This window comes from Alosa alosa, chromosome 10 (genome assembly GCF_017589495.1).
Source record: "Alosa alosa isolate M-15738 ecotype Scorff River chromosome 10, AALO_Geno_1.1, whole genome shotgun sequence".
NCBI lineage: Eukaryota > Metazoa > Chordata > Actinopteri > Clupeiformes > Clupeidae > Alosa > Alosa alosa.
Genome location: NC_063198.1, coordinates 1,224,099 through 1,237,674, shown reverse-complemented (window position 1 = coordinate 1,237,674; position 13,576 = coordinate 1,224,099). Strand labels below are relative to the sequence as shown.

At 39.9% G+C, this 13,576-nt stretch overlaps 1 protein-coding gene across 4 annotated transcripts in view; it reads left to right on the top strand.

The window, feature by feature from the left end:
* Positions 1–8,113, top strand: part of pcbp4 (poly(rC) binding protein 4) — a 130,256-nt gene extending 122,143 nt beyond the window's left edge. For 3 of the 4 annotated variants that reach the window (XM_048254536.1, XM_048254537.1, XM_048254535.1), the window contains 3 exons: positions 722–774; positions 4,295–4,464; positions 5,841–8,113. In XM_048254536.1, coding sequence (XP_048110493.1) covers positions 722–774; positions 4,295–4,464; positions 5,841–6,180 — 563 coding nt within the window. In that variant the 3' untranslated portion in view covers positions 6,181–8,113. The other variant, XM_048254538.1, reaches the window with a different exon arrangement.
* Positions 8,114–13,576: the final 5,463 nt, after the last annotated feature.

The window sequence follows — 13,576 nt, the reverse complement described above, 5'->3', positions numbered from 1 at the left end:
TCGTTCCGCCTAGCTCCATTCACATCCATCTGGGATCGGTTCCATTGAGAGTGATTTCTGCACCAGATTGTATGGTAGAGCCAATCAGGACGCAGGGTGGGAGTTTCATAGATGTGACGTAGCGTAGAAGCGTCTGTGAGACTTCTCAGCGTCACAGGTTGGCTTCGATGTGAGTGGTTGAAGTAGCACGTCAATAGATGATGGATAAGTGGCTTATCCAATCATATGCAAGGATTTTTGATAAGGCCCAGCCTTCTGAAACACCACTCCAATGGATCGATCCCAGATGGATGAGTGGAGCTAGGCGGAACGAAATTCATCTGGCGAGAGTCAGGTTAGGACTTTTACACCCCTGACAAAATGTAGCAGTTTCAAAGATTATATATCTTATTAAAGAAATATGCTGTGTGTTTGTATTAAGGGGCCCGAGTTCGGCGGCGATATAGGTAGCGGGAAGCTACATCAAGGCAAAATGGGCGAGACCTCTCCAGTGAAGTGAAATTGAATAAACCAATCACATGCAACCAGTATTCAATTCTGATCTATCCATCTATTTTTTATTAAGTAACTTCGGCCTGACTCTGCCCACTTCTTGCTTCTAACTTCGCTCTGGCCACAGTGTGCATGCACTGTTGGCAAAATATGCTGTCAAACTCGCACCCTATGTGTTCCTTTTATGATTTCTTCACTGGATTACCTTAGCTCTTCTTCTTTCCTACAGCAGTAGAGTCCAACTCCCAGTCCACGTCCCAGGAGCTCCTCATTCCAAATGACGTAGGTAGAAAGCAGACAGAATGGTCCTTTTCATATATTCATCATAATCCAGTTTGTTTTCTTCTGTGACAACCCAAATCCACCTGTACTGTCTTATTAAACATCATTTTTTTCTTGATTGTTTTTTTCTTGAAACTATTATTTCTGTCTAAGATCTGTAAACCCTACTACAATGAACTGATGGCTTTTCATAAATATCATTGAGCTCAATTTAACATCATTAGCTTTTTGCCATTTTTTGTATTTCTTAATTTGATCTCCTGAGAAGTAGCTCTCAAGTCTGATTTAAGTTCAACTTAAAGGGAAACTTTTAATAACAATGCACAATGACGTGCGCTGGCTAAGCAAGGGCAAAGCATTGGACCGCTTCTGTGCACTATTGGGTGAGGTGAAGGTCGTTCCTTATATCTAGTAAGAGTAAGGCAGCAGCAGATCACCTTGTCTTTCTGGAGGACGATAAATTAATGTCCAATGTTGCATTTTTAGCTGACATATTTGGCCATTTAAACAATCTTAACATGCAGCTACAGGGAAAAGGCAAAACCATCGTGGACATGGTTGAAAAGCTCCAAGCATTCACCATCAAGCTGGGGTTGTTAGAGTCCGACATCACTCCGCAGGCTCCTGGCAACTGGCAGGCTCCTACATTTCAGTACTCTAAAAACACAGGCAAGACAAGTGACGGGACTGATGGTAGACTTCATCAAGCAACTCCGAATTAAGTAATTGCTTTTGTGCATGACCCTCTCACAACCCGACTTAGCGGAGAACTCTCCTCCCTGGTCAAAACAATCGTCCTCTCCTTGGATGAGGCTAAATTTGAGATGGAGTTAATTGATTTCCAAACAACCTCTCTGATCAAAGATGCGTTCAGATCTGCAGAGTCCCTGAGTGCCTTTTGGGTGGCATGCTCAGAGGAGTACGAATGCTCAAAGACGTACGAGAGGAATAGACTGACGCACAAAAACCTTGAGAACTGCCTGCGGATTTCAGTGACACACAGACATCCGAAGCATTGTGGTGAATGAAAGATGCCAGTTTTCACATTAAGTGAGTAACCCTATCAATAGCAAATTATATTTAATTGTCAGATTGCATTTTGCAAGAGGCAGCAGTAGCGGAAGACAAGGTAGAGGGCTGCACGCGGGCTGCAATAACTTGCTGAGTTGAAAAACATGTTGCATGAACAGAGGGGGAGACGCCGGAGGAACGGAGCCCTGCGGCGCTGGTGCTCGGCTGATCTGCTAGAGTAGGAGTGGAAAGATAAAAGATTGTTGGAGAAGGCGAAGCAGGTCTGCTTTCCCTGCGGAACGAGGGCAATTGATCCCACACGCATCCACCTCTGCTCTAATCAAAGATATGGTCCGCGGAGTAGCTCTCCTTCTTCGGGTCGTGCAGTGGCTATCGCTGTTATTAGAAACAGGCGAGTGATTGGATGCCTGTGAAGGCACAGAGGAAGCCAATCTGCGCGACCGGCGACTTGGCTCCTGGCTGACCAAACGTGTCTTGTGAGCGGAGTGACGAATTAGACTGCGAATAAATAACCTGTCTGATTGAAGGAGGTGTGGCAAATTCCGTCACCTCCTCCCGAACTTTCGTTTGTAAACGCCATATCAAATTAAACTAGAAGTTCTTATATACATGTTAGTGTCTTCCCTGACATCCTAGAATGAAGTTAAGAAGGCGAAAAAAATTGTACTTCTCCAAAGCTCAACTCTACTCTTTTCCATCTGCTTTCTGCCTCCCACCCTTTATGGAGCCATATGGTGGGCTCCATAAAGATTAGATTGTTGCACCATACAATAATTTTTCGCTGTGTCACTTAAGAACACGTTTGAAGATAAGAAAGTAGTCGAGTAAGAAAGTGAGGAAATGTGTAGGCTTAGATTTTGATACAGTAGGCCTACAGACTAAACCACATGTTCCTTTCTCTGCTTTTACCTCATAGGCCTAATAAAATATATCCCTCACTTAGCAAAGATAATGGCAAACTATTCTGGCAACGTCTCGTTTCATAACTTGATTGCATTTTTGTCCGCTTTTCATCACATTATTATGACCATTAAATGTAGGCTATGCTATTTTGCATGCTAAAATCTGATTCATCACAGGTAAACACAATAAAGAATGGGAGGGTGAGTTGGATTATGTATTCTCTAAGTTGTAATTCCTCTGTATGTCCTGTTGGTGACCTCAGTGAGAAGTACTGTTAAGATGCTCTTAGCCGGTAACGAGAACTCTGGAGCACTCATAGATCTACGAGTGTTTTCACGACGCTCTTAAGCTACGATGGTTTCGGGAAACAGTCAGCAAATCTTAAGACGTTCGTGAGAGGGACGTTACGACGCTCTTAGGCTTAAGATGCTTTTGGGGAACTGGGCCCTGAACTCCTGGTCGGCTGAATAGAACTTTAAAGGCGCTATAAGCGATGTTACGCAGTTTCTAAGCTAAAACATTTTTTGTCACATACAGCTAACATTACCTCACCATCCACTAGCTGCCTGTGCCCCGAATACACTGTAAAAAAAATGCTCCAAAAACGGCCACAAAACAACTTGGGCAAACCTTGCCCATAAAAACATAACAAACAGTTCCAGCAAATCACCGACGAGGTGCATATTTGGGAGAGCTTCAATTGCACGGGAGGGAGTAGCGAGCTAGCTCTCTGTTTTGTTTGAACATCAACAGAAGTGACGTTACCCTGCATTGCTTATAGCACCTTTAAGTGCTGCGGACACAGGCTATGTGGCAAGTGACAGTGCACTAGTGTCGGCTCAGTCGACATGGAATTAAAATATCACAGAAGCACTTCAAGTTTAGGTTATAATCTACGAGCTAACCATTGTTTACACTTTTACACTGTTACAAGTGAACTGAACATAGTTAGCCCATTAATGGACATATGGCCTAGGGTATTTATGCTTCTTATGCACTTAATTGAAATGTGCTATAGGCCTAGGCTACATTTTGCACATGCACTTTTGCATATTTCTCATTATGAAAAGTTCCTTATTTTCAACTGTACTCAAAGATAATGAATATAGGCTATATTGAGTATTTTTTTGTTTGTGTTATGTGTGTAGGCTACATTTTGTGCATGCACTTCTGCTGTAGCATTTATTTCAGTTTATCAGTTTATATCAGCTATATTTCTGAAGAATACACTGTGTTGCCTCAGGCCAGCTGCACATCTTTTGAAACTTTATTTGAAATAATCAAATAAGTTAGGTTCATAAAGTAACTTTCCTTGCTTTCACTTGATTCCCAATACACAAGAGACACTGGTAAAAATTGCTTTAGATTGTTAATATGGACTTAAAATATAGATTTTTAATGATGTGATAAACTATGTGATTAATAGCGATTAACTACTACTAATGTAGTGATTAATCGCAATTTTAAAAAGAAATAATCATTTGACAGCTCTAAACATTTTACTTTAGCCCTCAAGTGTTCAGGCCCTCAGCTGTCTACTCTGCTCACACCCTTCCCTGGCCTTTTTCCATTCTCTCCCATGCAGCTTATTGGGTCCATCATTGGCAGACAAGGAACCAAAATCAATGAAATCCGGCAAGTTTCAGGGGCACAGATCAAGATTGGTAGCCAGCTGGACAGTACCAGTGATCGGCACGTCACCATTACAGGCTCCCCCATCAGCATCAACCTGGCCCAATATCTCATCACCTCCTGGTAAGACTTGACAGTCAGCCTTGTATGAAAGGCTCAGCACAGACAGCCAGACAGAACACCCACCATACATATGTGTTAAACAATATTTGTCATTTTATGGAAGTATAAAAAGCATCTGGTGATGAAAACGGCATTTTTATACTTTATAATTCTAGTTATTGTTGTAATACAATTACATTGGAATCCTCCACACTCAGCTCCTATGCTGAAGTTCGCTCACCCAGAAGCAAAGTTAATTACATTAATTACGGTAATTAAGATTGATATCACATACTGTATCTATTCACATTGGTGGTGGTTAGTGAGGTTCCCACTTCACTGTGAAGCGCTTTGAATGTCAAGAAAAGCGCTATATAAATGTAACGTGTTGGTTGTTGGTTATTCAACAATTGTAGGAGAAATTATTTTGTTATATATTTGACAATTTTGCATAAATACCACCCAGCTGTAGCTTGTCTCAGATGTATTTTCTTTCTCCCTGCACTAAATATATAAAATTGCAGTTGGCTCTTGGTTGCACTGACTTGGGAAGTTCATAAGTGTAAATAACTTTCAGCAAATGTATAATCATTGGAGGGGTGTTCTAGAAGCAGACTGGAAAATAAAAGCAGTGGTTTTGCATATTTGGCTATTTCAGGGAATAATACAGAAAATATGAAATTAATACAGAATTCATAAAGATGTGACACTCACCTGTCCTGGGTGAAGACTGGAGTTTACTGAAAGTTGAGTTTTTATGATGACTCCTGGCATCAGAACCCACCAATATTGGTCCATTAACTCTGAATTAAATCCCAGCACAACCATATGAGAGCCTCACCTAGAACCAACATTAATGCCTGATCACGGCTATCACTTTGCTTATTCTTTCAAAGAGTTGCATCAAGAAGGTCTGCATATTGAACACACCCTTTACAAACTCATATCAATGTGAATGATTAGTGACATATTTCACATTTGGCTGAATTGCTTACTTCAGATGTGTTATGCTCACATGCTCAAGTCAGTCTACCATGCTGGCAAATGCATTTATATTCACTGATCATTCTTGGGATGTAGTCATTTTGAGAGAGCGAGGAAAATCCTAATGAGTTGAAAACCATTCTGTCTCCTCTCCCTCCAAGCCCCTACCCAAGCCATTACCCTGAATTAAACAGCACCTCCCTCATGAGTGCCAAGGTCCCCCCTCAAATAATATGTTGCAACCTTCAGCAAAACACACCTCTCTTATGATTTATCTATTTTTTTAGTTTAATTTATTTTTTATTTTCAATTTCTTTAACATGTCTTTTATTTAACCTTCTAATCCTTCTCCATCCAAATCCCTCTCCTTCTCCCTCCACCCTTCAACCCCCCCCCCCCGCTGCTAAATGCAGTTTAGAGACCGCCAAATCCACCGCCCAGTCCTCTTCCATGTCGTCCCCTGTTGACCTGAACATGAGCTTCACCCAGCCCACCTCCCCTGCTTCGTCCTCTACTGCAGCACTGGCAGCGATGGGTGGTCTGCCCCATGCTCCAATCCTGGGTACCCCCTATGCCTTTCCCCTCTCCAGCCTCCTAGGAATGAAATCCGTCCCCCTCCTGGCACTTTCCACCCCCACTGCCACAGCAGCCGCTGCAGCCCCCACGCATGGGACCCTGGCATCCTACACCGCTAAAATATCCTCAGCCAATGGGATCAAGAAGCCAGAAAGACAGAAGTTTGCACCTTACTGATGTCTACACCTACTCTTACCTTCCTGGTCTTATCACATCCACGTTCCTCCTCTTCTCCTGACCCCAGCAGGTGAAGTGTTGGAACCAGGGTGCTTTTCTGTGGCGCTTCCTTACTCTTCATCTACTGCAGCCATTGTAGTCAACCTGAGACAATGCTATCAGTCCTTATCTTTACTCTTATTTCCAAAGGACTGTAAAACAACAGTGGCTAACATAGACAGAAATAATGTTTTCTGGCTAAAAAGCCTCTAAAGCCATAAATTGATCCTTCTAACTTCCCTCGCAACACCTCAGTTTTCCCCAAATCTACTGTCTCTATTGATCTTATTTATTGATATTAATGTATTATCCCCTTACTATTTATGACACTAGTGACTGATGTGCAACTCTCTATATCAGCTTTTTATGATTACAGCGCCATTCCCATTTATTGGCACCCCTGGTAAAAATGTGCAAAAAGAGGTAGTAAAAATAATGTTTTGCCGTTTTTATCTTAGTTTGAACAATGAGGAAAAATTCAACCTTGAATGGAAGCAAATTCAGTGTGAGAAAAAATTCTAGTCCTAACGAAAAAATCCATAGCAAAATAAATATTTTTAACAAAATCACACAGGCCACAATTATTGGCGCCCCTGTGTTTAATTCTTTTTAGCCTCCATTCAAAATGAAAGTCTTCTCCTATAACATTTCATAGTTGTCAATTACAAAGCAGGGGATTTGAGAGCATTCCTCTTTCCAGAACATCTCTGGACCATCCTCTGGTTTTTTTATGGAGTTCGGGAAACTGAGATACCTATGGCAGACACTTGATTTTGTGTTCATTTAACCATTTTTGCATAGATCTGAATATATGTTTTGGATCATTGGCCTGCTGGATGATGCAATCATGATCTATTCTGTTTGCATGGAGGTCACTTCTGATGGGGTTTTTTGCCAGACATAGTGACCCCTAGATGCTTATCTGAATGTATAATACCCATTTCCTGAGTTACCGACGTCAATACACTTTTCCCTTATTTGAATTGAGTATCCTCTTGTCTTTCCCATGTTGAAGAGTGACTATTCGCCTTATTCGACGCTACAGGGTACACTTTCCATCACACCTCAGTCCAGCAGATGGTGGTAATGCACTCTATTTGCAACGTATACGAAAAAAGAAAAAAGCTCACAGTAAAAGAAGAAGGGTTCACTGGCCTGTCAGAGTAACCTTCTTCTTCAGTGAGTTTGCAAACAGAGTGTATTACCACCATCTGCTGGACTGAAGTGTGATGGGATGGTGAAGCGTACCCTGTAGTGTCGTTCTGGCCGCCGGGTGAATAAGGCGAATGGGGTGTTTAATCTCTTTGTGACTTAATTGTTATACCATAAAGACTTAATAGAATGGATGAATGGAGTATTTTATCTTGTTCTGTGAGGTTACTAGAGAAGTAACGTCAACTATGGTCTATCAAAAAATGCTCAGATGTTATTTTACAAGCCCATTTACAACCCTATACTGTAATTAGGTTGTAATTGTAAAAAGGCGACATCTAATTTTTACTTGCTCTAATCTAATAATTACTTGCCTTGCAGCCAATGACTACTAACCATAGCTTTTCTGAATCTCAACTGAAGTGAAACGTTATGCTTCAAAACCAGTTTACCATCGCGATAGACCCATACACATGGAGCTGTGCATCATTGAGCCAGAATCGGAGAAGAAATGTCCCTCAAACATTGGAATTAAATGTTTCTGTGTGCCTTTGGTACATTTTCTCTACTGTCACCCAGCCAAGACACAAAGCATAACCATACCCCAGACACCAGTGGCGATTGCTGCTCTTTGGAACAGGGGAAGCTCTGATAAAACTGGTCAATTATTAAATTAATATTATTAAGGTGCTATGTTGTTCTTTGAGGGCAAAAATTATCCCAAAACCCAGAATAGGCCAAATAGTAGGCTATAGAGTTGGCATGGCATCATGTAGCCTACACCTTTATATAGCGCGCTACCTAACTTAGCCTAAATACACAACTGAAACAAAAGCAAGTCACAAACTCTGTAACTCCACATTACGGTTTTATTTACAGTATGCTACAAAGACAAATAGAAACCGACTGTATTACTCCCAAATTTTGAGAATTTGAGCTGCAACTTGCCTTGCCTCTTGACTTCACCTGTCAACACTAACGTTAATGCATCCCTTGAACTTGAACCACTTCCTGTCAGATCGCGACATATGCTGTCAATCACAAAGAGTCCAGCCTCTATGACGGTTCCTCCAATCATCATACAGAAGCTCGGCGTCCAGGCCATCCCAGTGTCCCATTCACTCCCAGAGACGCAGGGCTTCCCTGGAAATGACGATTTTGTGGCTCTTGTCCAATAAACGTGTAGCTTTTCTGCACTGAGATCAGCCCACTCTGTAAGTGCCATGGAAAGTCCAGTGAAGCCGAGCGTCTATGGGTTTTTTGCATGGTTTTTTGATGGATCGTGTCGTCACAGCAATGTATTACGGGTGCGAAATCACGATAAATGACCGACAAAACCTTATTGCTGAACAAACTAGCCATGAAGATGAACATGTTTTCAGCATGTTCTAGTTGTAATAGTAGGCTAGAAGCTAATGTAATAGTGTTATTTGATGCGATTTTCTGTGATATTTTAGAGGAGGCTGAGCTTCCCCTGTAGTCTTAGAGTAATCGCCTCTGCCAGACACTCACTACCAGTATAACTCTCATGGAAAAACCCATATAATCCACAAAAAAACAAAATCTACAAATTATTTTGCTGTCCAACAACCTGAGCTTCCCATATATTAGGTTGTAATGACTTGGGTGCTGCTTCAAACTTCAGTGTCAATTAAACTGACCAAAGTGACGCAAGCTTTACACTCTCTTTCAGCATCAGTTTAGTTTGCTGTTACACTGCACCTTTGGTTGAATAATGTATAACAGGCGGTTGCGTATGACGGGTCAGATCAAACTCCATGTCGGACTCTATCCACATCTGCGCATAAAGCAGCACATCCGCCATGGGTGCGTCTTGAAGACAGTTTGTCCAACGACCCCACATGCACTGAATTCAAGCCACAGTACACTGAAGAGTAAAGCATGGTGGTGTACAATTCATGTTATGGGGATGTTTCTCATACTGTGGTGTTGGACCTATATATCGCACACCATCATGGATCAGTTTCAATACATCAAAATATTTGAAGAGGTCATGTTGTCTTATGCTGAAGAGGATATGCCTTTGAAATAGGTGTTCAAATCAAGCTTAGTTTTAGTTTTGATTAAAAAGTTAATAAAGTTGGACAGGATTTAGCCCTGTCTAAGGTGGGCTAAATTAGCTTGCGCAAGCTAGAAGCTAGCTGGTGTTTAATGTGAGCTACCATCAGCTGGCCATTATAGCAAATTTTCGGATTATATCAGCAAACAAAGCTAGATAAGTAGGTAACTTGTGTTGTGAAAGTACATTTTCACTGAAAAGATATACCGGCATTTTGTCTTTCACTCTGTATATTACTCAATCAGCGAGAAAACTAAGGAAATAACCGTTAGCGACTTGAAAGGGCGCGTTCAATGTCGGGCATTCGCATGGGGTCTGCTGCAGGCCCGCCGTTTGAAGAGACTGATCGTGTTCTGTAGCCTACCCATAGCTAAAATGGAGGTAAACCAGTGGATCTGCTGGTTTGAGTGTGGGTCGCCACGGACTCTGTTTTTCTTGTTTTTCAAGAATCAGAATTATAAGTTTTAATGCTTAGGCTACTACATCTACAGTCAAACCTAGCAACAGTTATGCAGACAGACTTTCTGTAGCTAAGCTTCATGAAGTGGGATGGTGTGTATGTAAATATTGGGGCGTTACAAAGATACAGACCAGACCCAAATATGGGGCAGCTTCAAGTATTTCGTCACATATGGACTTTGTTGAGATTTGCCTGGCAGTAGTACAGCAGTAGTTTCAAGTTGTGAGAGGTGACAATGGGATTTGGAGGTTCCCTGTATGTCCATTTTACATACCAAACTGCCGTTATTCAACTTTATACAACAGTATACAGTATAGTAAATGTTTAGTAGTAAACAGTATAGTCAACAGTATAGTAATCACTCTGCATATTGCATTGAATTATCCAACATGAACATTCCATTTATTCAAAGCGACAGAGCAGTGATTTCATAGGTGAAAAGTGGCTGGCAGATAGATTGTACAGCAGCTCATTTTTTGGTTACAAAACCTGAGTTTTTCATTTCAATAGTGCTTATTTCTCGCTAACTTTTACAAAATATAAGGACAGCAACGCTGAACTTATTTGTTAATACAGAAATACTGCTGTTTATGAGTTAGCTGCATCATCTTTAATTATTTTTTTTGAATTTGCCTCTCAATGAACTTCTCTTGAATGGTGTTATATTGCTTGGCAACGTGAAACAGCAAGGCTAAAATTATAACTATTTTTGTGGGCGGAGGATGAACGAACAAAAATCAAAATAAACAATAGAAAACACAATTTTGTATTTTAAAGATACATTAGTTGGTAATGGAACTGTTGTATAAAAGCAATATGACACTCGTGGTTGTGGGGTTGATAAAGGACGTCGCCACGGCTGTAATTGCCTGCTGCGCTCGGCCTTACAGCCAGGGTGACCCCACTCCCACTCGTGTCATATTGTTTTAATGCCAAGGTAAACTCGGTTTTAAGTTCAGAAGATCTCTGATTGCCCTGAAGAAGTTAGAAACATTTCAGGTTCATTTTACTTGTAAGATTTTGGGGTTGCAATAATTGTGGCATGTGTGTGTTTGTTAAAAATATTTATTTCTTTAATAGGATTTATTAGGATGTTCTCAGAATGAATTTGCTTCCCTTTACATTTGGATTTTTTCTCAAGAAAAAATGCAAATAGATTATTTTTAATGCATCTTTTAACTTATCTTTACCAGGGGTGCCTATAAATGTAGAGGGCGCTGTATTGATGTTTTCCTCTGTACACGACATCCTGAGTTTTGTTGATGATATTTGAATAATGTAAAAACAAGATGACAAGAAATTTTAACTTTTATATTTGTAATGTGTTCACATTAATTTAAAAAGGTTTAATTTATTTTATTTATGACATTTTGTTTTATTTTCAGTTCTACTTCATGTTTATGGGTGTATGCTGCAGGAGTGTCCCCAGTTCATTAATTATTATGATTTATGCTTTGCTTATAAATGACCACAGAAAAGATTAATTGTAGTAAATCATTTGTAAACTTAACTCATATTAAGACTAGGTCTTTTCAAACAGACCAGACAACAGAAATTAAATTCTTTGTAGAGTTGTGTAGTTTTCTCACCTGAAATATTGGCATACATATGGTTACTGTGCATGGTACCAACCCCTCTGAGAAACTATTGCTGCATGTTGACTGACCCACTCACACAAGCTTAAGTATACAAGAAGACAGAGTCTCTGGCAGTCTATTATTGGCAGAGTGATAGAAAAGCAATACTTGGACTGAGAGAGTCAGGAAAACTCTTCTCTCAGAAGAACAATTTTCAAAAGATGAGTGGAATAACAAATTGTAGATGAACATGACTGTTTCAATCACATGAGTATGTAACTTTATCTGTTTTTTTTCTTTTTATAAAAACTATAAATACAAATTCACTTATTTTTGTAAGCCCAGTATCCTGTTGATCAGACGTAGTCACTATGACTTACATATTCATACATCTCAATTCAAATATAACGCACTATACCCTTGTGTTGTCTCCTAATCTCTCACTTTTTTGTTTTCTAATTATTTGCATGATTTGAATTTAGCATCTATGCAAAACATGTGTATGGTTCTGAAAAGTTACTGTGTCTAGTGCATTATTGCTAGTAAGACTGAAAAATTGGCAAAATGATGGATCTTTTAACTTTCAAACCATACCGTATAGCATTACATATACAATGAAATACTGTATAATATAATACGTAATATTGTATTTATTCCATACTGTCATACCATTTAACAAAACACACTATCACACAAAAGACATAGAACATTGCACTTGAACATGATAATTCCATGTTGGCCAACAAAACTGTGTGTGTTTAACTGCTTTATGTTTACAAATACGATTTAGGTTTTCACTCAGGCTCAACATTTATACTGACCTGATGTCTACTATCTCTCATTCCTTCCATTCAGCCAGGCCATTGTAATAAATAAAAAAACAATACTGTATTAACTTCAAAGTTGTGTGAGGTTTCTCTTTCTAGTGTTTCAGTAACAGCATAATCTCAGCTCACTAGCTAAAAGGTTGCTAGTGAAAAGACACATGGCCTCCATCACAGGGGCTATGTGTGTTCATCTGAGGCAAAATAAATGTCTTTGTGTGCCTAAATCTCAAATGTGCTATTATTACTTATGATCAATCTACAGAGTCGGCTATGTTGGACGACAAGCCTATAGAGAACCAAACATTTAAAGTTGAGTGGGTAGACAACTGTGACACTGATTTGACAACGTAAACATAGGCCAGGCAGTTGAAGGTGTGGTGTGTTATAAAGAAATGATACACTATTGTTATATAATTGCTATTCATGAACATGATAAGGGAAAAGACAGATTGAGTAATATTGCCTGTCTCAGCAAAAAGGCCTGCTTTGACACAGTGGAGGAAATCAAAAGCACATTGCCGATGGTGCTGGATATGGTTGAAGAATGGGACTTCTAGGTAAGTGTGGAAGAAGTATTTTACCTTTGCAAGTTAAAAATATTTGTCTAGTAAACTAACTGGTGTAGCCCATCATTGTGATGTATAGGGTGATGCAGAGAATTGTAGCAAAAGTTGCCACACAGCATAATGAGGACCTTCGCCAGTCTGCAGAAACCACACGCTTCTTCATTTTACACAGTACTTACCTACCTGAACATACCTGAAGCCCATCACATAATCAGTGCCTTTCTCACCCTCTAGCGTAATTTGCGGTGCCCATAACTGTATAACGGTATAATTCAATCACAAGCGCAGTCACAACACTAAACGGAATCAAAAGTGGCCTGAAATATTACAATGCATGGTAAGAAGATGTCAACAAGTAGAGCTCATACAAAGCAGTATAGTCCATGCAGTCCCGTAGTTCTCCATTTAAAAATAAATACTCTATTTGTGCATGTAAGCTATGACAGATTTAATAGCCTACCCAACAAACATGTAACGGTAAGGTAAGGTTTCCTAAAGGTTTCAGTTTGTGCAACATTCAGCGGACCTTTAGGAAACATTCCATGAAGGTTATACTAAGGTTACATTCAGTAACCTTTAACAAACATCAAAATCGAGCGGTGGTTCTCAAAGTGTTAACTTTTTGTTAATCTTTAATAATGCCTTTCTTTTTTTGACAAGATCATAGATTCAAAACAAAATAGCCACACACAAAC